General features: G+C 45.4%; 1 protein-coding gene and 2 long non-coding RNA genes across 7 annotated transcripts in view; 1 reads left to right on the plus strand and 2 right to left on the minus strand.

Annotated features, from left to right (window-relative positions):
* Lama3 (laminin subunit alpha 3) overlaps window positions 1–26,653 on the plus strand; it is a 231,870-nt gene that overhangs the window by 146,723 nt on the left and 58,494 nt on the right. For 3 of the 4 annotated variants that reach the window (XR_015642374.1, XM_087593013.1, NM_001393748.1), the window contains 9 exon segments: window positions 2,359–2,457; window positions 4,097–4,180; window positions 6,560–6,790; window positions 10,563–10,676; window positions 15,795–15,904; window positions 18,855–18,935; window positions 21,607–21,713; window positions 23,585–23,635; window positions 24,640–24,791. Coding sequence is in view for 3 of the 4 variants with exons in the window: in XM_087593013.1 (XP_087449139.1) it covers window positions 2,359–2,457; window positions 4,097–4,180; window positions 6,560–6,790; window positions 10,563–10,676; window positions 15,795–15,904; window positions 18,855–18,935; window positions 21,607–21,713; window positions 23,585–23,635; window positions 24,640–24,791 (1,029 nt within the window). In the remaining variant the exon portion in view is untranslated. 4 annotated transcript variants of the gene reach the window in all.
* LOC147999655 (uncharacterized) lies at window positions 7–9,127 on the minus strand. 2 transcript variants are annotated; one of them, XR_015642776.1, is made up of 4 exons: window positions 8,927–9,127; window positions 8,517–8,579; window positions 7,635–7,745; window positions 7–2,515 (listed from the first exon to the last, which is right to left on the minus strand). It is a non-coding gene; the product is annotated as an uncharacterized LOC147999655 (long non-coding RNA). The 2 variants fall into 2 exon arrangements; XR_015642775.1 differs by lacking the exon at window positions 8,927–9,127 and having other exon boundaries at window positions 8,517–8,753.
* LOC120098331 (uncharacterized) overlaps window positions 21,707–26,653 on the minus strand; it is a 78,767-nt gene continuing 73,820 nt past the window's right edge. The window contains exon 3 of the long non-coding RNA XR_015642770.1: window positions 21,707–23,287. This is a non-coding gene — a long non-coding RNA (uncharacterized LOC120098331). The remainder of the gene's footprint in view (window positions 23,288–26,653) is intronic.

Consider the following 26,653-nt stretch of genomic DNA (forward strand, 5'->3'; position numbering starts at 1 on the left):
TTTTTTGATTTGTGCTTCCTGCCAAGGAATTCTCCTCTAGGGAAATATAAAACCATTTAAATAATGTCTGTTGTAAATGGGCCAGGTGCTTTCAAACGCTCTGCCGAGAATTCTTTGTTTTAAAGTAGAAAGGCTCCTGGTCAGGAGAATACAAGCTAAAACGTGACTGGAGTATATGAAGAAGCGCAGGACCTGTGGCAGTTTGGTTCACACAGCAGAGTTGGTGTATTTAACGGCGCTCTCCCAGGATCTTATGAGTGAGCCACACACATGATCATGGCAGACCATGGCTATGATAGAGTTCAGAAGTTCAGGCCCTGCGTGAAAGCATAGGCCTCAACTTAGTCATGATAGGAGATGTGAGGAAGGGTGGGTTGAACAAAGCCCCAGCTCATGGGATGCCATTAGTTCATATTTGATATTAAATTTCGGGTGTCTATGGAGGTTCCATTATGTAGGCAAAATTGATAAAATGTCAGCCATGGGGAATTAACTCAATGTTTGTGAGTTAACTCAGTTTTGGCTCTAGATCTCTAATTCTGGGAGAAGAGCTGTGAGCCCTGATGGTTTCATTGCTTCTCTTGTATGACCCTCTTTGGTCATTTGCTGCTGTGCAGCAGTTTAAGGGGACAAGTGACTGTGTTGTGCAGTTTCTGTGGATCAGGGATCCAGGAGTCAATGGCCCAGAGCTTCCTCTGGAGTTACAGACAGGGCTGGTCATTGTGGAGCTAAAAGGTCCACTTGCTAAAGCTCCTGCCATGCTTGCTAGTAGGCTTCTGTATCTAACTCTCTGTGCCCTTCCTAGACCAGTGGAGGAGCCTTTGTGTGTGGCTGGTTTCCACAAAGTAACTGAGGAAGGTGAGTGAGAGAGAGAGAGCTAATGAAAGAACTCAAGACAGAAGCCATAATCTTATGAGCCAACCCTAGAAGTGGTGGAATCTAATTTCTGCTTCATTCTGCACATTGACTTACTGGAAATGAATCACTGAGCCCACACTCAAGGAGAAATAGCAACGTTTCACTTCTATATGAGTTCTTTTCCTGTTACTTCTTTTGTGACCAAAAGAAGAGGCCATATAATGGCGGGAGGAGACATGGCAGCCCGTGGTTAGAGCTGGAAGCTGAGGGATCACATCTCCTACCACGCAGAGAAAGCAGAGAGTGAGCTGGAAGTAGGCGAGGGCACGAGCTCTCCAAGCCCATGCCCAGCCATAGCATTTCCTGCAGCAAGCCTGCACCTCCCGAAAGTTCCCCAACTCCCCAGTAGTAATGGCAATAGAGGACCAAGTATCCTAACACATGAACCTGTCAGGGACATTCCTAATTCAAGCCACTACAGCTTCTAGGAGGATTATCAGAATTCATGCACTTATTTTAAAAGCCACCCCAGCCTGTCAAAAAGACTTTGCTTAAAATCCATGAGATAAGCCTAGGTGTTCCATGGAATTGGGTCTAGACCCTGTGACTACAGCTCTGGGCTGTTTTATCAGCTTGCAGGCCCTAGGAGAAGGTCCCGCCCACGGACTGGAATCCCAGAGCAGCTCCCCAGCTCTCCCTTGGAGCAGCTCTGGGATGTTGCACACGCTCAGATCACTCCCTATCCCCAGCTGACGCAGCGGTGGGAGGGACTGGGGCAGAGGTGAAGTGGATGACAGGGAACTGTGACCATTCACTGCCACTAAGACCACACTGTGTTGACCTAGTCTGTCTGTCTGAGGTAACAGTTGACCATGGTTTCTCTCTCCAGGAAATTTATAATAGCACAGGCAATAGTCACCATTTGCTTTCAAGGGATTTTTTTTTTCTGGAAAATTTATTTTTCAAGGCTTATTTTGCAATTGATATACCCATTTCTCCCAGTGAAATAGTCATCATGGGAGAGAGGTAAAAAAAAATATTTTCTTGTTCTAGTATGATTGCTGGTTTTTCTTTCAAATAAAAGTACATCCTTAATTCTTAAAGACTTTATTTTTATTTTTAACTTAATTTTATTTTATGTCCATTGGTATTTTGCCTGTATGTACGTCTGCGTGAGGGTGTCAGATCCCTAGGAATTGGAGTTACAGACAGTTGTAAGCTGCCATGTGGGCGCTGGAATTGAACCTGGGTCCTCTGAGAGAGCCAGTGCTCTTAACCACTGAGCCATCTCTCCAGCCCCTACAATCTTAATTATAAAAAAAAACCAACCAAACAAAAAACCATGTTCATATTAATGGTTCTCAGGAATGTAAAAATAGCATGAGGGCGGTGGCCTGTTCTCAGTCCCACCTTCTAGAGAGCACCCAGCCTTGCCAGGCATTCTGGTTAGTGCCAGCCTGGTCGTGTCCAGTGCAGATGATACTGTTCATTCAATTTCAGGTGTCCTCCTATGGCGGCTACCTCACCTACCAAGCCAAGTCCTTTGGCTTACCTGGAGACATGGTTCTTCTGGAAAAGCAGCCGGACGTGCAGCTCATTGTAGGTATTAAGGCGTGGCCCGCGCAGCAGGAAGCAGGAAGCAGTGGTCACCACTGGGCTGTGCAGAACATTAGATTGATTTGTGTCTGAGGTTTTGAAGACACTCACATAGAATGTTTAGAGCACATGGCACGCCTGCCCGGAGGATTCCTCCATTCCCCTTGCAACGTATTTAGCTATACTTCACTCTCGAAACTGCCTCATGTCTTATGGTTTTATCTTTCAGTTTCAGCTCAAAAAATGATTCGAGCCCATTCTTTGTGGCACCCCGAGATAGAGGACAAAATCTGGAATATGAGTTAGGGAGCCGTAGCCTGAAGCCGACTCTGTTTCTGCTTAATTTGGAAGCAGGACTGCTGGAGATGGAACCCAAAGGCTCACGCTTGCTGGGCAAACCCTGGAGCTCGGTTCCCACCTCCACGTCTGCATCAGATGCTAAGCGGGCAGCTCCATAGTGGAAATTAAGCAGCAGAGATTTTAGACTTGCATAAGGAGAAACTGTTATGTGATGAGAGTGCTGTCCCGGCTGGGCGGGGTTTCTATTCTGTATTTTACAGCAACCTCGGAGCTGAAGCTTCTGCTGTAATTTTTACTGCAGAGGACTTAACTGCGCGCACTCTTGGAATGTGCTGGGAGGTAGTGATCAGAATCTCACCTGAATTTTACCTTCAGACATAGAAGTCATTTAGGCTCACAAGTTTTTTCCTTTGTTGCTTTATTTGAAACCACCATAATTAAGAGTCTTGTTCCTTAGATTAAGGTTTGAAGTGGCCCATGAGCCTCGATAATGTTCTGCCCTCATAAATGGACAGCCTCAGGGTTTGGAACCCACACAGAACGGCTGGGCTCAGTGTGTGACTTTGAGTGGGGCTGCTGTGCAGGGCACGGACAAGCCCGTGCAGGGCACGGACAAGCCCATGCCGTTCTGCGAAGCCTCCCGTAGCCACTGAGTGGGATGGGGCAGAGGCTGAGAGTGGGGGCCACATCCCACATTGGTGGGCCAGAGTCCTGGGCCCCTGTCTTCATCCATAAACTTTCTCTTCTTCTGGGTGCTAAGCACACGGGCTACAGAGCTAGGCTCTGTTAACCCTTACTCCATCCCCACCCTCCCCAGCAATCTACCACCAAAGCAAGGCCCTATTGGCAGCTATGAAATGTACTTCCTACATTTACTATAAGGAATGACTAAAATAAATACTTTCCCCACAGTTTTAACATTATCTACTCATTTAATACGTATGAGCATTTAATCTGCAGTCTGTCCATGCACAAAAGAGGACACCGGTTTCCCTGGGTTTTACAGATGGTTGTGAACCGCCCTGGGGACACTAGGGGATGAACTGAGGAACTCTGGGGAAGCAGCCAGTTCTCCTGACCACTGCTCAGCTCTCTTCCCAGCTTTTATTTATTTTTCCACATTTTAAAATCACCTTTGGTCAAGACCGTTTTTGTAGTTGTGGCAATGTACCAGATCAGCTACTGTTTACTTGTTTCCGTGTCACCGAGCCTCCAGAGCTGAACTGTTTAGATCCAGTTGTTTCATAGGCTGTAGACCCACGGAGGACTCCGTTCTGACATCAGTAGGAACCTCAAAGCACCCCAGCTAAGGCACTAATGTATCCCTGCTTCCCTTTATCAGGGGCAACACATGTCCATCATCCATGCGGAGCCCAGCGACCCACGGCCAGACAGGCCACATCACGGAAGAGTGCAAGTGGTTGAGGTAAAAGAGGAGAACAAGGGGGTTTTTGATGATTCCCCTGTTCTGTGTTTTATTTCTTTCATTCGGGTTTTTATACACACCCACATGCACACACGCACATGCACGCACAAAGCGCAAACCTCCACCACATAATCTAGAATATAATATGCCACTGAGTGTTTCATGGTTACATGGTTTTGTCCCACTGCCCTCCAACTCTCTGTCACTCTCAGAGCTGGGCAGAGCACAGCCTCAGCTATAGTTCCTTAGGTGATGTTTCCCCCTTGTCTAAGAAAAGCTTTCTTATTGGCTTGAAACTTGCCAGGAAGGCCGGTCAGCAAGGTTCCTCCGTCTCCATCTCTTACCTATCGATCTACCACTCATGCCTAGAGAAAGCAGAGAGCTTAGTGTTTCTTAGTGTTGGAGGGGTAGTTCAGTGGTTAAGAGCGCTGTCGTTCTTTCTGAGGATCTGAGTTTAGTTTGCAGTCCTCAGACTGGGTGGCTTGCCATTTCCTATAATGCCTGCTGTAGGAGGTCCAATGCTCTCTGCTCTCTCAATAAACAGCTTCATGCATGTGCCTGGCATGCAGACCTGCCACATACACACAAGTAAATAATTAAAATAAACCAACAGAGATAGAGACGCACCAGAGAGGTTGCTTTCTTTCAACCGCGTGTGTCATCTACAAACCAGGAAGAGACCCTCCTGATGTAGCTGGTACAGCCAGCACCTTGATGTGGGGCTTGGAGCTTCTAGAACCGTGACAGACTAAACGCCTTGTTTTGTCTGGCTAACAAAGTGCAAAACTCCACCACGGGATCTAGAATCTAACAGACCATAGAGTGTTTGATGCTCACACGGTTTTGTTCGTATCGTCTTTTGGAGGCAGACGTGAGTTTGAAGGAGCTCAAGTGTCCCAATGTATAATGGAGACCCCAGAAAGAGAAAGGAAGACATTTGAAGAAGCAATCGCTTCCCTAACTTGATGACAGTCACTAATGTATCAGCACCAAACCGTCACCCCTAAATCCAATAGATAGAAGGGGGTCACACAAGCGTGTTGTAATTCACATGCAGAAGACAGAGAGCTGCACAGGTGCCATGCCATCACATGCAAGGGGCCCTCGGTAACACGAAAGCTGGTGGTGGATGAAGTATTTAAACTACTGAAGGGGGACTAAAAACAATGGCTCAGCAGGTAAAGGCATCTGCCAGCAAGCCTGAGGACCCAAGTTCGATACCAGGAATCTACATGGTGGAAGGAGAGGACCAGCTCCTGCAAGTTGTCCCCTGAGCTCCACCATAGAGAGTAGAAAATTGCAAATGGAAGGGAACAGTACAACAAAGAATTGTGTGCAAACTGTGTGCACACCATTTAGCTCAGTGATCTGAGCTATGAGCAGAAAATTCATGGCTAAGTAACTGCTTGATGAGAAGTGCCTGGTCTCAAAATGCATACGGGATGTGAGTCCACTGATGTGAGAGCCCCTAAGATATTCCAACTCCTAGAAAGCGGGGTGTGTCTTTCCATGGCTGGAGTTTTGGTTTCCAGCACGAGCAAGTTTTTCAGACTTGTGCCACGCTGTGCTCACAGCTAAGATGACTGTGCTGTAGGAATATAAGATTAAAATGGGTGCATTTCATTCCATGTGTGCTTTCTTTAAATAATAAAGTTACACACGCCTATTACAAGTCAAAAATGATCTGAGGAGTCATGGATAGTGTCTCACACTGGAAAGCTCAGCACTCAGAGGCTCAGGTGAAAAGGATCATGAACTCCAGGCCAGTCTGGGCTGCTTAGCAAGACTATACAGAATAAACAAAACCCCTCCGAAACAAAAAAACAAAAAAAACAAAAAAACAAAAAAACAAAAAACAAAAAAAACCCCCAAAAAACAAAAAAACAAAGCAAAACAAAAAAAAAAAAAACAAGCAAACATTAAAAAGGAAGTGAACGGGGTTGGAGATTTAGCTCAGTGGTAAAGCGCTTGCCTAGCAAGCGCAAGGTCCTGGGTTCGGTCCCCAGTTCCGAAAAAAAGAAAAAAAAAAAAAAGGAAGTGAACAAAGTAGCAATCAATAAAACAAACCTGTGGGAGAGAAGACTGTGCGTACTGTCCTAGTTATGGCCAGCATTACCTGATTTAGCCGCCTTTTCTTCCTGCGTCTTCGTCACTGACTCTATTCTTCCCAAATTAAAGTACATTTACAAAGGCATAGCCCTGGTCATGGAGACCCCTTCCTGGGAGTAGCCTGGTGCGGCTGTGCCAGGAAGGACACCCCCAATCTTCCTCTGAGTCTTTCCCCCGTATACATGCTAGCTGTCTTCGGTTTGACCCATTCTAGGGCCCTCTCTCTCGAAGAGACCTTGCCTAAGAAAGCCTCTCCATTTGCCCGTGCAGGGAAACTTCAGGCACGCAGGCAACAGTGCCCCAGTGTCCCGGGAAGAGCTGATGGCTGTGCTGTCCAGCCTGGAAGGCCTCCACATCCGGGGCCTCCACTTCACGGAGACACAGCGGCTCACCCTGGGTGAGGTAGGGCTGGAGGAGGCCTCTGACACGGGAAGCGGCCCCAGGGCCCATCTTGTGGAGATGTGTACCTGTCCCCCTGACTACACCGGTGACTCATGTCAGGTAGGGAACTTCACCGGGGTGGTATTCCCCACCTCCCTGCGGCCCCGCCCGTGTCTGGCTTTTCCTGGCTGCTGTCCAGCAGCGCGGCAGTGTTGGGGTTCTCTCTACCCATCATCCAAGTGTGCTGGGACAGATCTGGTATCTCCCCTCGGCTACCTTCAGGGGTTCAAAACGTTCCAAAGGCATCACAGAGTTTTGCCATTCGAAGGTGCTTTATAGATGTAGAAATCAGAGGTAGGGAGGCTGTGTTTGTGTCTGTCCTTTCTAGCTCCCTGCCTGCCACCCTGCCACCCCTGGCACCCTGGTGCAGTTAAATCCTGGATTCAGAAGGCAAAATCTCATTCCCATTTTCTACCTCTTAGGAGGTCTGAGCTTTTAAAGTCAGCCTCCCATGATTAAAGTGTACCACAAAGTGAAACTATCTTCTATCTCACCCATAAATCAATGTGTTCTTTTCCTAACAAGAAGCAGTGTTAGTAAAATTAGAAGATAGCGGTGATGTTGTTCTGTGTACCCCACAAACCAAATGTACATAAAGGAGCAAAGCTCTTCGCTTCCCTGTGTTTTTCAAGCCAAAGAATTATCTCCCTTGCTTTATGGGAACTCCTTTCCTTGTGAGTTAGTTCATAGGTTATACCTTCCATGGTCTTTCTAGCTGACAAAATATAGATAGCCCAAGGAAAAGAGGAGTGGATTAGCACCCTCCTGGCCAGGGTGTGGGCCTTTGCCTTGACTCAGCCTGTGATTTACAGCTGCTCTAATGTCTGGTGCTGTCTGCAGGGCCAGGTGGGTAGAAGGTGACGTCTGCCCCACCCCCCCAGGAATTACAGAAGACTGCACTTACCCATGGAACTCTTACGCGCTCTCTCCGTGTAGGCTGACTCATGTGTGAAGTTTAAAGGTGGGGCCCCTGCCGCAGACAGCCTTCTTTCCCTGAGTCAGGCAGGCCCGGGCACTGCAGGAAGGGCAGGTATAAGAGGAAGAACACAAAGGTTTGCACGCAGCCAGGCAGGACACCAAGGGATCAAGATGCCGCCTACAGTGAGGTGGTCAGCCTGGAGCACAGGATGGCTGTGGATCTTTGGGGCAGCTCTGGGCCAGTGCCTGGGGTATGGCTCAGAGCAGCAAAGGGTAGCATTTCTTCAGCATCCAGGGCAAAACCATCTGCAAGCAAGTTATATGGAGCTTAGACCCAGCCAGGTAATGCTCCTTTTACATTTCGTTTTGGGGTGGGAAATGTGTCCAGCTTGGTGGCATTTAGAGTTAGGGTTATTAAGGAGTAGATTGGTGGGCTGGGGGAAGGGCAGATGGCCTCCCAGTTGCTGTGAGTGGCAGGGTTTACTGCAGTGCCTGACAGATTGCTCTCCTGAGCATTAATCACAAGCCCCATAAACTTCAGCCCACCCTGGAATTCCCAGACAGCCAAGAGCCTGGATGCTTGTGGAATATTGGTCTACCGTGAAACTCTGTGCCCTTTCAGAACTGGCTCAAGCCTGGGGCAAGAGTCTATTACATGTAGGCTTGCAAGTTTCACCTGGAAAAAAAAAATGACCCAGGAAGTATAACACGAGAAACACTAAGAGACAAGACTAAGAGAAGCAGTCAAAGTTTGGGTTGTACCTCATAGACATGGCGCAGTTTGTCAGGCAGGAAACGTTCAGGAATTCCATGCACTCCTTACATGCCCTGGCTGCTTACAGAGAAATAGAAATGGATGCATACTTACAAGAAATGGAGCCTGCGGCTCATGACGTGGGCCCGGAAAGTAGATGGGGCATGATTTTATCATCTGTAATATAAATAAATTGTTACTAGAAATTTTATCCTTAAAATGGCTTTGCAAAACGTCACCACTTATAACACCTCTTGGTGGATGTAATCTATTAGGACACATTGATTTCCATCTGGACTAAGTCGTCAGTAGCCTTTGAATACGTCTGTAAAATGTGTTTGCTTGCTTTGTGGAGGCACGAAATGGTTACAACTGAGTCACTGACAAGTACTCTGAATCACATGACTAGAAATCGGGCGGGGCATCCCCCCCATGGTAATTAAGGCACATCAAGGTGGATGATTTTGTTTTAATCGTGATAGACTGTTCTTTCCCAAGGAAAGCTTTCTGCCCAAGCATGGTACCTTCAAACGAGACCTGTTTGTTCATTTGGATAATTTGTCCCTTAACAAATATATAATTCTGAGCAAGTAGATGGCGTTAGCGTCAGCTGGCTGTTTGCAGATACGATCATCTCCCTTCCCTGGCTGGATTTCATTCAGATGTGTCTCACAGCGGAGCCAGCAGCAAAGAACAGTCTTTAATGCTTTAATTCTCCATTAGACAAGCCTGTTCATGTACAGCCCACAAAGAAAAATTTCCAATATATCCATTTGTCTAAACATGGTCCCTAATCTCTTAAAGGAACATTACATTAGACGTTCTGTTCTGTCACTTGTATGGTCTTTAGGAAGGAGTTCCTGGCTGGCACCTGATTCCTATATTCAGGTTGTCCACGTGCCAGCCTTTGTGGGCACGGGCCGTATGACTGGCCAGTTCATCTCAGCGTCCCCGTTGACTGTCATTTCAGTCTTATGGACACATGTGCTGTTAAGGACAATGAGACAGGTTGAGCTATTAATTCTTCCTGTTGCTTTAAAGTTGGGAATCTGGGAGCTCAGAGCAGCAAACAAGTGGAAATGCCCAGTTTTAATCTATGAATCGATTAGCTCTGCCAATATGAAGACCTTATCTACCTATTGCCCTTCCTAAAGGCAGGTGGAATTCTGAATGATTTTAGTGGGCACTGTAAGAATCAAATCATTGTTTTAATTTATTCGTTGGTTTTTTTTTTTTTTTTTTTTTTTTTAGATAGAGCTTTACTCTGTAGCTCTGGCTGGCCTGGAACTCACAGAGATCCCCCTGCCTCTGTCTTCCAAGTGCTGAGATTAAAAGGCTGTTGGAAAGTTCTTAACAGAGTCTTTTAAACAGGACATAAGTCCATGGGAAAATGTTAACTTTTTATTCACATAAACACCAGTAACCCGTGTTCTTAGAGTGGAAAGAGACAGTAAAGAATTGACTGATGGAATATTGACCCTAAAACAAGACCAAACCCGGGGACCGTGAGGCGGGATCTCTGTATATGTGGTAGAAATTTTTTTCAAAAGTCTTGTATGTGAGAACTCAACACCTTCCTTCTACCCAGGCTTCCTGGTGACCACTGGTTAGTAAGTGTCACTATGACGATTTCAATAACTATACCATTTTGAGTAGATTCCATCGAAGACTCTATGTCACTCTACCTCACCTCTCACCAGACAGAACCCATACTTAGGGAGGGGTGGGCTATCAGGAGAATCTTGACTTGAGTCCCATAAGGACTGCAGTCCTGATCCTCTTACCTCCTATTTGTCTACCTCCTCAACCCCTTAGTGGGTACATGGAGAGGGACCCATGTGTGGACAGGGGCCATGTGCAGAGAGGGGCCCATGTGTGGAGAGGGGCTGTGTGTGGAGAAGGATCCATGTATGGAGAGGGGCCATGCCCACAGCTCCTTTCTCTGCTAGCTTCCATTCCCATGGTCCCAAAGACCCAGCACAACCTGATCAAAAGCAGCAGAGTGGCTTGGTGGTTGGTATCAGAAATCCACATAAGACCGGGAGAAAGAAGGTTTTTAAAAGCCCGACTTCTTCACAGTCAGAATGGTAACAAGCTTTCAAAAATAATTCTTTTCTTCTCTTTGTATCGATTGAACGTTTTTTGTTTGTTTGAAAATAGGGCTGTCGCCCAGGATACTATCGAGACATCAAAAGCTTCCCTGCGGGAAGGTGTGTTCCCTGCAATTGCAACGGACATTCAAATAGATGCCAAGACGGCTCGGGAGTGTGCATTGTGAGTAAATTGGTTGTCCCACTGTGTTGGCAGGCAATCTGTTCCTCCTGCTTTGCCTGAGACATCAATGTCCTATAGAACCCTAAACAGATTGCTATGGTCTTAGCTTCTGAATCACCAGGCCGACTGAGGTATTTTACACTCGACTTCTGCCTGCTTTGTAACATACACCCTCAGAGGAGAACACCTGTCTGAACAGTCATGAGATACCTTAGCTCCCATTTTCTCTGCCCCATTAAATATATTAACAGGTGGATCAAAGGGCTCAAATCTTGCCTAGATATAGTGACTCTGAGCTGTCAGCCTAAGACTCAGTTTTGTAGGGGTGACATGGGTTTCAGGACGGACACTTGAACAGTAGTTGAGCATGGCAGAGTGCTTACCTAGTGTGCACAGGGCCCAGCACCATATGAACCAGCCTGTAGTCCCAGCACTCTGGTGGAGGCAGGACGATCAGAAGCTGCCTTAGTCACTGTTCTGTCCTGTGAAGAGACACCATGACCACAACAACTCTTATAAGAGCAGGCATTTAAGTTTCAGAGGTTTGGTCCATCATCATCACGGTAGAGAGCATGGCAGCATGTGGACAGGTGCTGAGTAGTGCTGAGAGTTCCACAACCACGGGCAGGCAGAGAGCAACTCTGGGTCCAGTTGGGCTTTTGAAACCTCAAAGCCTCCAACAAAGCCACTTCCTCCAACAAAGCCACACCTCTTAATCCTGGAACAGTGCTGCTCCCTGATGATGAAGCATTCAAATACGTAGCCCATGGGGGCCATTCTTGTTCAAACCACCACAGAAGTTCAAGGTCATCCTTGGCTACCTGGCAAGTTGAGGCTGTCCTGAGAGCATGAGACCTTGCCTGGAAAAATAAGAATAAACTGGGAAGGGAGGAGGAGAAAAAAGAAGATTAAAAAAGAGAAAAGAATTAGGGAGAAGCGGGTACTGGAAGTGACTTATGACTCACCCTGCAAATACAAACACCTGTGGTTGCCACGATAAAGCAGGGGCAGCGGAAAGGTGGGCAGGTGGATGTACCAAGGAGGAGAAAGGATGGCCTCACCTCTCCATCCTCACAGCCTCAGGTCTTCCAGCTACTGTCCAAAAGTCAGTGCTCATAGGCTAGAAAAGGGTCTTACTTTGGGATATTGTATCAAATTCTCTGTAATAATATTAGCTTGTTGCCAGCATGATAGCATAAGTCTTTAATTCTAGCAGAGGCAGACAGATCTCTGTGTGTTCAATGCTAGCCTGGTCTACATAGCAAGTTCCAGGTTAAAAAGGCTATGTAGTGAGATCTTTGCTCAAAAAAAAGTTTTTAAAAATTAGTTTGTTAAGTAATTTTCATCTCCAAAGACGCTTTTTAGATTATTTGTTTATTTATGTTTAACTGTCCTCCATTCTTCCTTCCCATGAGACTTCTCCCTGTTTGATAGCCAGGACCTCCCCAGTGAAGGCAAGGACCTTTGGAAATTCCCTCTGACTCGCTTTGTGTAACATGGCCAGCATCCGCAGGGTCCCTGGACTGGACTGAACCTGCTCCTCACGTCTCAGGGATTTGCTTCAGCCACTAGTTGGGGCAGGCCAGAACAGGAGAGAGCCAGAGGGCTGCCTGATGAATTCTAACCTTATATGTTCAGACAGACAAAACGGGACCAATGGCTGTTTCCTAGCTCATAAGTATTCATGAACAAAAGTCTGTTGGATACTGCCTCTGTGTGTGTGTGTGTGTGTGTGTGTGTGTCTGTGTGTGTGTGTCTGTGTATCAGTCTGTATGTGTGTGTGTCTCTGCGTGTCTCTGTGTGTGTGTGTGGCTGTGTGTGTGAGTCTGTATGTGTGTGTGTCTGTGTGTCTGTGTGTGTGTGTCTGTGTCTGTGTGTCTATGTCTGTATGTGTGTATGTATCTGTGTGTCTGTGTGTGTCTATGTCTGTGTGTGTATGTGTCTGTGTGTGTGTCTGTGTGTGTCTGTATGTGTGTGCGTCTGTGTATGTGAGTCTGTATGTGTGTGTGTGAGTCTGTATATGTGTGTGTCTGTGTCTGCGTGTGTCTGTGTGTGTTTATCTGTGTGGATGTGTCTGTGTGTGTGAGTCTGTATCTATGTGTGTGTCAGTCTGTCTGTGTGTGTCTGTGTGTCTGTATATGTGTGTGTATGTGTGTGTGTCTGTCTGTCTCTGTGTGTGTGTCTGTGTGTGTGAGTCTGTATGTGTATGTCTGTGTGTGTCTTTATATGTGTGTGTATGTGTGTGTGTCTGTCTCTGTGTGTGTCTGTGTGTGTCAGTCTGTGTGTATATGTGTCTGTGTGTGTGTGTCTGTGTGTGTGTCTGTGTGTGTGTGTCTGTGTGTGTGTCAGTCTGTGTGTGTGTCAGTCTGTGTGTGTGTCTATGTGTGTCAGTCTGTGTGTGTGTCAGTCTGTGTGTGTGTGTCTGTCTGTGTGTATGTGTCTGTCTCTGTGTGTGTGTGTCTGTGTGTCTGTCTATGTATGTGTGTAGGTATGTGTCTGTGTGTGTGTCTGTGTGTGTCAGTCTGTGTGTATGTGTCTGTGTGTATGTCTGTGTGTATGTGTGTGTATGTGTCTGTGTATATGTGTGTCTGTGTGTGTGTGTCTGTGTGTGTCTGTGTGTCAGTCTGTGTCTGTGTGTGTCAGTCTGTGTGTGTGTCTGTGTGTCAGTCTGTGTGTGTGTGTCTATGTGTGTGTGTCAGTCTGTGTGGTGTGTCAGTCTGTGTGCGGGTATGTCTGTATGTGTATGTATGTGGCAGAAGTGTCGCCTTCATCAAGAGTGGATGTTTGTCTTACCACAGAGCCACTGCAGAGCTTAAGCCTACCTTCTAAAGACTGCCAGAGAACAAAAGGGACTTTTCTAGATTCTGTATGCTTCATGGAAGGATAACTTGTGGGACTCATACTTCATTCTTCAACCAAGCAAGGTTTTCTTTTCTACTTGCTATTTCTATAGTTCTCTCTTTGCTTGTTCTAAAGGCTGCTGGGGCTCCCCCAGGCAGACTACTCCCAGGAAACCCTGAGAATTTGTTGTCTGGCCAGTCCTGAGATCTGGGCTGAGCCCAGAACCCCCAGATACAACCCTTCTTCTGGAGAACCTTCTTTGCACATGTGTACATCCCACATCTGCCCTGCCTATCCACCAGGGCAACAACTGTGAGGCAGAGGAGCTAACTGAGCCTGGCATGAACTCCTGAAACCCGAAGCCCACCCCCAGTGACACACCTCCTCTAACAAGGCCACGCCTCTTAATCCTTCCCAAACAGTTCCACCAACTGGGGACTAATCCTTCAAACATATGAGCCTGTGGTAGCCATTCTCATTAAACACTACCTGACCATGCTTTATGTAATTTTAAATTCCTTACAGGTTCATTAAGCATGGGTTTGTTTAATTGGGTGTCTTCCATTGGAGACAAGCTCTATCCTCTTGCATTTGATTTTTCCTTACTCAGTCCCAGGACTTATTTAAGTCTTTATATCCATTATCTTGCCTGGTTCAAGCACCATGGTAGCATACAGAGGTAGAACCTTATAAGTAACTGTCAGGTCATCTTAGTTACCAAATGTCTATAGTACAGGCAATTGTCCCCACTTCTTTCTCTGTGCCCCCCGCCCCCTGTGTGTGTGTGTGTGTGTGTGTGTGTGTGTGCTCGCATACTTGTACTAGTACGTGGGTATGTGTGTATTTGAAACTTTGTTGTGAGGATGGAAATCTGTTCTATCTTCTGTCAGGCTGGGTGGTGTTGAGTCACAGAGTTGCTTCCTTGTGGAGCACCCTCGGTAAGGCACTGACTTTGACATGAGGATAATTGGATTTACATAAACACAACTCCTTAATTCTCTGGAACTTGTATTATAAGGGTCTTCTGATATCATGTAACTTCCCACTGTTTTCACAAATTCTATGTCTAAACACCTATTTAAAGTTTATTGCCATTTAGAGTATTGTAGTGAATGAATTATGAAGTAAAATTGGGTTAGTCCCAAAGAAGGCCCTTTCTAAAAGGACGGGGAGAAGCCACACTTCCCAGGGACCAAGGGCAGTTTTAAATATTTGCTTGCTTGCTTGTTTGATTTGGCCAGAGTCTCATTATGTAACCTTGGCTGGCCTGAAATGTTTTATGTAGACTTGGAAGGCCTTGAACTCTCAGAGATCTGCTTGTCTCTGCCTTCCAAGTGCATGCATTTATTCATGCATATATGCATATATATGTATGTATATATCAGCACATCTAGCCTACCTTTTGCTTTCTAAAATGCTCTCAACAACATGGAAAGTTCTCTTCTAATGGCATATTTAAGAAAACAATGCTTATATGTAATCGTATGACAATAAAAATTGATATAGGAAAAAAATAAAACTTAGATAAATGAAGGAACTTGCCCAAGAGGCACAGCTGTGAAAGTGATATTGTGGCATAGGAACAAGATGAGCTTTCTCTACTCTACCTAATAAAAAGACACTGTGAAGTGTGAATGTGTGAGAGTGCAAGAGTGTGTGAGTGTGAGTGTGTGTGTGTGTGTTTGTGTGTGCAGCTGTGTGAGTGTGAGTGTGTGTGTGTGTGTGTGTGTGTGTTTGTGTGTGCAGCTGGAGGAAAATGCTAGTGTGCTTCCTCAGTACCATCTACTTTTCTTCTTGTTTGTTTTTGGGACAGGGCCCCTTGATGGCCTGGAGCTTAGTTAGTAAGGCCCAGGGATCTGCCATACCCCTCTCCCCAACTTGAAGTTACAAGCATCACCACCACAACTAGCTTTTAAAATATGGCTTCTGGAAAGCAAACTCAGGTCCTTGTCATGCCAGGCAAGTATAAGTACTTTACGAAGGCTGAGCTCTCATTCCAGCATCCCAGTATTTTTGTGCGGTACCAACAGCAATTAAACAGGAAAAAAAAATACATATGGTTAACAGAACCCATATGATCATGCAGCCAGAGGACTCGAGTCATGATTGGATGGGATTAGGGGCTAGAATTGAAGCTCAGTTGTGCCAAGCTCACCAAGCGTACTTGAGACTCTGAGTTTAGTCTTTAGCACTGAGGAAGACCTGTAAGCTGATAATGACCTGAAAATGACCCGTGCAGTAGACGGCTAGCTCATTGTCCTGTTCATCTGTCCCTAGAACTGTCAGCACAACACAGCTGGGGAGCACTGTGAGCGTTGCCAAGAGGGTTACTATGGAAGCGCCATCCATGGATCCTGCAGGGTTTGCCCCTGTCCTCACACCAACAGGTACAGTAGAGGCTCAAAATTGCACCCTGTAGCCTGGCAGTCGCACAGAACCGAGCAGATGGGAGAGGGCTAGCGGGCTAATGCAAAGTCACTGCTAAAGGGCTGTGAGTTTTCTTGCAGTGATAACTGTGTTCTAAAATTGACCGTAGTGGTGGCCACTCAAATCTGTGGCTTTACTAAGACCATGGAATGTATACTCTTTGTGGATAAACTGTATGGTATGTGAATAATATTTCACTAAGGCTGGGGTTTGGGTATGTTTTGTTTTTTTTTTTTTTGTCTTTTTGTCTTTTTGATTTTGAGCCTAGACTTTAAAAGCTGAGCCATCTATATTTTTTTTCTTAAATGAACAGACATGAATACAAGAGAAAAACAAAACAAAACAAAAGCAATTATCAAACAGAAACCGTCTTTTAAAATTGTCCCCTTTGCCCTTTTCCTTTTCTTTTTTTCTTTTACTGCTCACTTGGTGGTTTTACAGATTTCTTGGGCACCCATGATAGAGCCAGCTCTCAGCCTGGCTTTGTACTAAGGAAGTCAATATACTGTAAATATGGTGGATCTGATGTCCCGAGGTTCACCTGGTGTGGGTCAGGGAAAGGAAAGGTCATTATAACTTAGTAAGTAAATGTAAAAATTAACATGCAGTACAATATCAGACAGACATGAGACTATGTGACTGCCAACGAGTACCTGTGCTACAGAGAGTGGCCAAGAGGCCATGGAGTTGGCTGGAGAGACATTAATCATAAGTAGAGACAGCCATGGCAGCATCTTGGTTCCAGAAGGGAAACCCTTGTAGCATCTGCCCTGCCCTGAGGCCAGAAGGTACAATCGAGGCTTACAAGCTCCGTTTGTGTTCTGGCAGTTGCACAGAACTGAGAGCAGATAGGGAGGTAGCAGGTTAAAGAGCTATGTTCACAGAGAGGCAGGAGGGCCTGAAGTGCACTAAGAGGAAGTTGACCCAACTGGGCCTCTTTATTGGATGCACAATCTGCCAATCACTGCAAGGATGAGTTTTGTGAAGAAGAAAGGCTCCTCACGAGGCAGCCAAATGCAAGCCTCAGACCCATCTTCATGAGCAGGTTTGAGACCGTTTATGGAATGAGGAAGAAGCACTACTTAAGCATGCGTCAAGGTGAGATGGGAGAAGGGGATTTATGTGACGAACTTCATAGGATGCTCATCCAGGAAGTGACAGCTTTGGCCTGATATGAAGGCTGGGATTTTCTGTCCCTTGATGTCAACAATGTCACCTAGTGGACCTTTGCTCATGTCTAAGAGGAAAGTCAGTGGCTCCAACAGAAGTAGTTTTGAAGCTCCAAAAACTGGTCTGGATAATCAGTAAACCCCACGAGTCAGGGTCGTTACGTCTACGAGCTCATGGCAGTCTCAGAGTACCTTATCCACACAGGCCCACATTAGTCATTTTAAAGTAAACAAAAGCAAGGGAAACAAAGGGATTATTCAGGTTTCCTCTCAGCATCAGGAGGGCTGGAGGTGAGGTTAAAGGCCTCAGCAGGACTTAGATTCTATGATTCTTAAGCTTGAAGACAGCAGCCAACATCTGGGTTTAATTCCTCGTGTAATGGAAGCCTTGGGGAAGCTCTGAACCCTTGAGTGACACAATTGTAGCTGTCATTCAGGCCTGGTGTGACTGACAGATGGCAGGTAGACGGTCACCATTTCTTCTCCTGTCCTCAATGGGCCTGGCATGTGGTGTAACAGCTAACGAAGGAAAGTAGTAATGGGTTTGAAAGTCAAAAAACTGCTTATGCAGTGCAGGCTCAGAAAGAAGAGTGCCAAGCAGACCAACTGGGCGTCAGATGAACTGGCCTCATATTCCTTCTCACGAAGTCACGCACCGGAGTGCTGCTTCTGCAGAGATCCCTATGTCAAATGTCTGCCTCGCCTTTCTATCGTGTTCGATTCCCATTCAGCCTGCCCTGTCCTGTAGCGTTCTTTGTGCCTGCCCAGACTTGCACAGGCAGAGGCTGACAGAAGAAAAGAGCAGGCGCCCCATAGGGCACTCGGGAGCTACTCGGGCTTGGTAAAGCACGTAGCTATCCTCAAAGCCAGCTCCCAGCTTCGGCTCGGCTGGGTTGCACATAGCTGAGTTTGTCATTGTGATCGTTTAGTACCTCTTCCTCCATCAACAGAAACACCACTGAGAGACTTCACATGGTCCCTGAGGAAAGCTCTACACCATCTGGCCCAACAAAGGAGGCTTCCCAAGCTTAACCCCTCCTCCCAGCTAATTTCCTTCAGTGTGTGTCAGTGGAGTGCTCCACAAATATAGACACTTTATAAGCCTAGATGGCGTTTTCATGGCTTTGCTGGGGTCAAAGAAGATTTCTCAAATATCTGTCAGTTTAGAGCTAAAAGGAAAGGAATTGGAATTTCAGAACTTGATTAGAAAATGATGTAAAGTCACCAGCAAGGGTACCTCAGAAATTCCAGGAGGACGGAAGAAACTCTGTACTTCTTTCTGAGCTCCAAAGGCCAGGCCTGACTGCTAGGAGTAGGTTTTGCGTAGAAGAAAATGGCAGAAACAGGGAGAGAATATTTGAAGGGAATCAGGGCTTGCTATTCTCCCTCCTGCCTAGACTTGTATCCCCTCCTTGTTATTCCTGGGGAAATAGTGTTGTAATCATCTCCTCCAGACTGAGGTACTGTGTCTGTCTCGAGGGAAGGAATGCATTTATCCAAGCCAGAAAGAAAATGCACGCCTGCATTCTGCCCACTTACTCAGTGTCGGCTGAAGCTATTTATCCTGCACCCTGGCAAGTCTCCAGGAGCAAAATGGTCTCCCCACACAACTTTCTTCACTCCAGATTATCCTTACAAAGGGTTTCAATTCTCACTTCATGGAACCTGGTCTTTGCAATGGGCAACAGTGGGCCCATGGGGTTCTGTTTGCACTGAGGCACCTTTTCTGTCTCCCTCTAAGCTTTGCCACTGGCTGTGCTGTGGATGGAGGAGCTGTGAGGTGTGCCTGCAAACCCGGATACACAGGAGCACAGTGTGAGAGGTAGGTTTCTCCCTGCCCCGTGTGTCCACTGCAGGTTTGTTGGGGACTGGGATCCCACTGAGGGCTAGGAAGATCTTGGGCAAAACACAAGACTGCTCAGTTAATAGATCATTTCCTCTATGCTCATGTTTTAGAATAAGAATGAGGAGCACACAGCACATAGGCACTCACACACAGACTCATAGTCTCCATACACACATACGTCAGCATGTGCCCCGGCCACATCCTCATTCCCACATACCCTCCCCATCTCAACACATCCTCCTCCCAGCATGCACCACTACATACCAGTCCTTCCTTACATCCTCATGTGCTCTTTGCATAACTCTCATCTTCTCCATAGGTCTATATGCCACTCCTAATGACTGCTTAAATACTGCTCCCCAAAATATCTGTATACACTTTTATTCTCATAGAAACTCATTCACGCATGTGCCCACACCCAACTGACACAGTTCTATATACCCTTATCCTCACCAATAGGCTTATATATGTCTGTATATATAACGTTTAGTTATAATTCTAAATACATAATCCATAGCCTTATGCATTTGTGTACCTGTGTGTGCACGTACACACACACACACATACACACATGCACACACGCACACATGCACATGCGCACACACATGCACACACACGCACACATGCGCACACATGCGCGTGCGCACACATGCACACATTCTCACAGTATATTTTGAACACTTAGGAAAGCCTATTTATTTCCCAGACCCTGATGCCTATCATAATGTTGGTCATGATATGTTTAGTTAATGCTCATGAAACAAAAGAATAATAGTAAATGCTGTGGAGGGACAAGTGTCCTAGAGATACACTTCAGTTTTTCACTGACAGATCCTCTTGAGTAGCTTCTCCATACTGGATGCTGTGCAGGTTGTGTAAGGCAAAAGTAGCCTCAGGTTCTAATAACCTACCATGACCCTTCTCAATAATCACACGCATGAAGCACACAAAGTATTTGCTCAGCCTCCAGATCTCTACCCAGCATGAAGAGTTGATGCTGAGGGATGCATGTGGCATAGTCCCAAAACTGAGCTGGGTTGGGTTGCATCTGAAGGGACAAGGATCGAGCCTCTGAAGGGACAAGGATCGAGCCTCGGAGAGCAAGGGAAAGATCAGCTATATGGAGGTGGTAAGGTGTGCGGGCTGGAGAAGGAAGGCTGGGCAGCTATTCTGGACTCTGTGACATTGAACTGGGGCTCACATCTGGGAGAGGCTCTTCCTGGTTTAACCTCCTGTGGTTCTGTACAAACGACAGAGTCAAAGATAGCGGCAGGCCCCATGAGGCACACGTTTATTTGTGCAGCTGACTTGAAGAGACATTTCTAATGAATGGCTCTCTCAGCATATGCTACACTTGGGATCTCAATGCAAGTTACGGTTTCTTGATTAGGAACATCTCCTCACAAGTGCCAGGTGGATGACAATTTTTACATTAGACATGGGTGCACACCTAGGTACCTCATGGCACTATTTGTTAAATCCTGATTGACAATTAAGAAAATCAAGGGTAAGAAGCAGGAATGTACAGTGTAGAGAAGTCTATGTGGCCTACCAACAGTAGGTGCAGAGAGGTTTTCTAGCTCCTCCTGTCCCCTGCATGCCTCTTTCCCTCAGCCCCACAGAGCCACAGGCAGATGTATTCTCTGCCCCTTATTCCTGTACTAATGCCATCTGGGAAAGCAGGGAGCATCACTTCAATCTGCTATGCTTAGCTATGAAAGGAAAATAGAGAACCAATTATTTCTTGTAACCAGTAATGCATGCTTTTTAAGAATAAGGAAGAGTTAAATGTCCCAGTTCTTTGTCTGACCTTATAATGGGTATGTTGTACTTTTGGTCTTTTCTGTAGAAACTTTAGATGTAGGTGAGGCATGAAAATAAAATATTTTAGACTGTAGCTCTTCTGCAGAAGAATGGAGGGCTGGTCAGCATGTAAGGCCTAAGAACTAGCACTTTACTACTGTGGGGAAGATGTGGATAAGCCACCCCAACTTTATTAATGGGGAAGGGGTTCTAACTGATTTCTTAATATAAAATTTGACATGTTTTATTTTTCTTACTAACTGATTTGAGAGTTGAAGCCATATTTGAGGCATATTTAAACTTTGAGTTTAGGACTTGAGTCCTTCCTGTATTATCTAGAATTAACAGTGGCTCGTGGCTCTGCTCTGGTCGATAACTCTACCTCCTTACATACTCTACTGAGTAATTAGTGTCAGTGTAGTTTACACAGCCTTGAAATCACACATCAGAAAAAAAGAGGAAGTCTTCCTCTGTGTAAACATTTGAAACTCCTGGATTTATGTCTACGAATGCATTGGCTTTAAATTAAACAGTATGTAATAAAACCAAGTGTCCTCACTTCTGTGTGGATCACACCATTTATTCTTCTGCCATTAGGCTACCAGCATCTGAGTAGTCAGGAGCACAAGCACATGAAGGGGAGGAGTGACCTTGTCTGCCTTTGCCTCCTGTCCTTACTAGCCTCATTTGTGGGATAAAAATTATGCCTTTTGTGAGGTGTTCATTCTTGCCAGCCTGTGTCACCTTCCCTGTTACCCAGCTGTGGTGTCTCAAGTAGCGAAAATAAGGTGAGATAAATGATGGGTTACTTGAGTGTTTCTTAGCCTTTCTGTGTTTTGTGTAGGTGTGCACCAGGATATTTTGGGAACCCCCAGAAATTTGGAGGTAGCTGCCAACCATGCAATTGCAACAGTAATGGCCAGTTTGGCACTTGTGATCCCCTAACTGGAGGTAAGTTCATTGCACATCCCTGTGGACCTGTATCTTAAAGTCACTATGATACAACAGTCTTGCCCACATAGCATAGACTAGAGCTCACAAATTGCCCCTTCTCTTGGCAGGCTTGGGAATGTTTGTGTAATAGTGGTAGATTTGAGGAATCATTTACTTCAGTTAGTTTTCTTTTTAAGTAAATTGTTTTAAAACCCCAATGAGCCATAGCTCAATTCACTTCAGACCGTCTTTGATGATTTTACTGAGATGTTCTTTAGACACAATAGTTTTTTTGTTTTTAACTTTATTTTAGAGTTACACGTATGTGTCTGCCTGAGACATGAATGCCAGTGTCAGTGGGGGTGGGAGGCACAGATTTCCCCTGCCCAGGACTGGAGTTATAGTTAGCACCTGATGTGGCTGCTGGGACTTGAAGTTGGGCCCTTGGCAAAGTAGCTCTTACCCACTGGGCTGTCTCTCTACTTGCACTCTACAGTTATTTTTATATCAGCTCTTTTCATGTGAACCTGAAGAAATTAGTCTTCTTTCTTAATTAGGATGTGGTCAAGTCAGAGGTGTGACTATTACATACTGTATGAAAGACAATTTGTAACAGTTTCTGTGCATTCATTCAGAAAAACTTAGGACAAAACAGAAGAATATTCGCTTCTTTCATAGAAAACACTGATATTACATATTAGGCACAGATATACTTAGGTAAACTCTCCTAAAGCAGAAATTATTTTTCTTGGGAGGTTGCTACGCCCCTTTTTATTTCTAAATAACTATTGGGGGTTTCTAGCTCACTATTGGGTGTACAGATGCTGAGTAAAGGACACAGAAACACTACAGCTTATTAATAAGCTGGAGGTACTGTGCTTGGCAGGTTCTGAACTATTCTAATCCTTCCACCTGTTAAAACCCACACAAACGCCAGTCACTTGCCAATCTGGTGCCTCCCAGGCTGCTTCTGCTTCATTGGCCTAGTCTCAGGGTGCACTTCTCTTGGCCACATGCCCCTGGTCTTCCTCTTTGATGACAGCCTCCTCCTCTCTCTTCACCTGACTCTTCAACCCCTCACTGCATTCCCAGTCCTACCTCCTATCCATCCTCTTTGTCCAGTCATAAGCCCTACCCAACTACTTACTGACCAGTCAGGAATTAATGGGATGCATTCTTCAGAGTACGTTGGTTAACAAAGCATCCCAGTATCAGGTTACATTCTGATCCGGGGCACAGTATTCAGCTTCTGAATACATAGCTCACAAGATGAACCCCAACACTCTCTCATATTTGTGGGGAAGTTGAAGAACTAAGCCAAAAATGCACAGATTAAAGCTTATCAGATAACTGTCCCCCAAGCAAGAGACAAGCAGGTTAATGCCAATCCAGAACAGTTGCTTCAGAGATTGCCTGAGACAGTGATTTAGAAGTTCAAGGCTGGTCTGGGCAACTTCTTGATGATTCAGCAGTTCAGAGTGCTTGCTGCTCTTCCAGAAGACCACAGTTAGTTCCCATTCTGCAGATCAGGAAGCTCACAGCTGTAACTGGCTTCTGGGAACCTAATGCCCTCTTCTGGCCTTCACAGATACCTGCATAGATGAGACATATACACACACTTACACAAAAATAAAATGAAAATAAACCCTAAAAACAACTGAAATAACTGAAGTAACAAGAAAGACTGACGATATAGCTCAGAGGTAGAGTGTCTGCCTGGAATGTGTGAGGCCCTAGTCAGAGACATGGTGACTCTGGGAAAGGCAGGAAGTAATGAGTTTGTGCCTGGCAATGAACACCTTCTAAAACAGGCTTTTCTGGAAACCAAGTTAAAGGGCAGGTGAAGAAAACATTTTAATAAATGTTTCCTTTTTGTCCCTTGATTTTAGACTGTGTAAGCCAAGAACCCAAAGATGGCAGCCCTGCAGAAGAATGTGATGGTAAGCCTAAACCCCACCCCCAGCCTTCTCCACTGGGTTGTACACATGCTGCACCCACCCAAAAGCTCTCTGGATTATCAAATGAAACACACACACACACACACACACACACACACACACACACACACGTCAGATAATTGCCTTTGATATGCCTTGATTAGCTCAATGGTTGGGCACTTCTAAAACTCCTCATGGTTACCAAACATTCCCCTCCAGTACTCCTGAGTTAATGTCTTTAAAAATTGCTGTTTCATCTCTGCTCTCCCAGAGCAGGTAAGTGGCCCCTTTAAATTTAATCTTTCTGCTTCCCTATCATGGTGATTCTGTCTCCCCCTTTCACCCAGTCCCTTGCCTGAGCAATCTAAAAGTCCTGCCCTGTCTCCCTGCCCAGCCATTGGCTGTACAGAAATTATTTATTATAAATTGAAACCAGCTGGGGGGAGGGACCCTTAGGTCTGGAAGCAAGGCTTTTGGGAGCCAAAAGTAAGACAAAGCATTAGAACCAATTCCCAACACAGAGAGGGACAATCTTGGCTCAAATCCTGCCCTGTCAGCTCCTAGCTGTCTACCATCAGCAGACCTCCTTATTGCTCCCAGACTCAGTTTTGTATGGAGGACAGACACACAACACCCACCTTATACAACTTATGGGGACTTTCCGAAGATGTCACATCCATCACTTAACACAATATTTAGTCATCTGTGTGAAATAGCACATGTCTATAAGCGCATCTCTTGAGATGCCGAGACATGAGGACCACTAATTTGATATAGATTGGGCACTTAGTGAGACCCAGTCTCAAGAACAATCAATCAATAGTAATCACTAGCAGACACTCCATAAACAAAGGGTAAATACTATTGTTTTCCCAACACACAAAATAAGCAGCAAACTGCTAAGAGTCCCTCATAAAATGCTCACACGCAATACAGGAACAGTGTTCTCTGTGCCTTCTCTGGGCTCTAGCCTACAGCATATTTGCCTTTTACCCTGGCCCCTGCAGACTGTGACAGCTGTGTGATGACTCTCTTAAATGACTTGGTCTCCATGGGTGAGGAACTCCGCCTGGTGAAGTCAAGACTGCAGGGGCTGAGTGTGAGCACTGGTGCTCTGGAACAGATCCGGCATGTGGAGATGCAGGCCAAGGACCTGAGGGTAAGCCTTTAGTGGGGATCCAGACCATTGCTCAGCAAGGATGGTTGTGCCTTGCTCTCCATTGGGCCATCAGTTCTGAGACCCTCTGTGGATTCCCAAACCTATAGATGCTCACGTCCCTAATACAAAATGGTCTAGGATTTTCTCAAGACCTAGCTTGTAAACTTTAAATCATCTCTAGATTACTTATAATAATTGATAAGTATAAATTCCATCCAAATAACTATTCTACTGCATTAAGAAATAATGATGAAAAACATTACTTCAGGTTCAGTACAAATACATTTTTTTCTCAAAATCTTTGGACTCCACAAATGAATGTTCCTTAACTAGGAATCAGGGTACAGATTCCTCCACTTAAAGCTTAAGGTTTTCCTTTCTCCCCCTGATACAAATGAAGAGTTGGTTTTCACTGGTGAGAAGCACTCGCTGACACATAGGCTAACATTCGTAAGTGGGAGCTCACTGCTCACTGAACGCTCCTGGGATTCCTTTTCTCATAGTGTTCAGTTCTGTGACTCACATTCAGGAGACTCAAACACAGCCTTGTTCAAAACTAGTATAATTCCTCTTAAAACAGTTGCTGGAACTTTCTAGGAAAGTATGTAAGGCTATGTGATCCTTAGATGGTTTGTCTTCTAATGATCAGTATACTGAATTTTTACAAATAGCATTAGACTCTGGACTTCATTTACTTCTTCATGAGTAAGAGTTGCCTGTGGATGCCTTTCAAATAATGGGTCCATTTCACCAAAATGACCAAATGTATTCACTTCAATCACTCAGAAGTCATCTCCTCTACCTTTAAGATCTGTTAAATCTGCAATGCCTAACCCCCATCCTCACAGTTGGTATTTTTTACCTACGTCTTTCTCTCAACTGTCAACTTCATTGGATTTTTTTCTAGCTCATCAATTTTTTTTTGGTTTTCAAAATTTCTGATGTACTGTTTTATCAGTCAAGGCAGAAACATTTACTACTACTATTTTGATATTTTATTAACTGTCTGAGAATTTCCTAGGGTGAATTTGGATCATATTGATCCTCTTAATTCCTTCAAGATCCATGTACACCTTCCCATCTCTCATAACTATGTCCCTTTTTTTGTTAAAAACAACCAATCAGTTTACTCCAGTGTGTACTACTCCTGAGTGTGTGGCCACCACTTGAGCATGGTGGACTTACTCGGAGCCACATCCTCAAATAAAATTGACTTTCCCTGGTCTGGAAGCCATCAACTGTCAACATCTCCTCACTTGTGGTTCGGGACTCATGAACTCCCCCCCACTCTATGCTGAAGTGTTGGCTGGCTTGATCTTGTCTTGATCTTGTGCTGCAGATAGCAAGATATGCAGGAGTGTGGTGGTCCTACATATCCTAAAGAGAGTTTCAGTCTGATCTTTCCTGACTGACTCTTACAGACTTCCATCCCTGTTTTCCACAGTGGTTCCTGACTTGGGGGAGCACGGTGATATAGGCATCCCATTTGTGCCAAATATTCAACTGACACTTATTCTCAGCACTGTGATCAGTTGTGAGTTTCTACATTAACTACCAACCATTGCAAAAGAAGCTTCTCTGATGAGGTCTAAGAGCTGTTTCTGTTAAGAGATACAAATTTTGTTCAGGTCATGGAGAAATCAAGTTGGTGCTGACCAGTTCCTCCTTGCTAAGTAGCTCTTATAGCACTGGAAGGTTCTCTGCAGGCTACTGTGGAGAAATGTCATTAACTATCTTACCCAGCTGTGACCCTTGTAAACTACAGTATGACCAGCATAGTAAGATGGGTCCATGGGTACAATAGTAGCACAAATATCTTAGCGATGGCCAAGTGGTTGGAGGCTCATAGCTGCTTTGCTAAA

Source organism: Rattus norvegicus, chromosome 18, assembly GCF_021556685.1.
Source record: "Rattus norvegicus strain SHRSP/BbbUtx chromosome 18, alternate assembly SHRSP_T2T, whole genome shotgun sequence".
Lineage (NCBI taxonomy): Eukaryota > Metazoa > Chordata > Mammalia > Rodentia > Muridae > Rattus > Rattus norvegicus.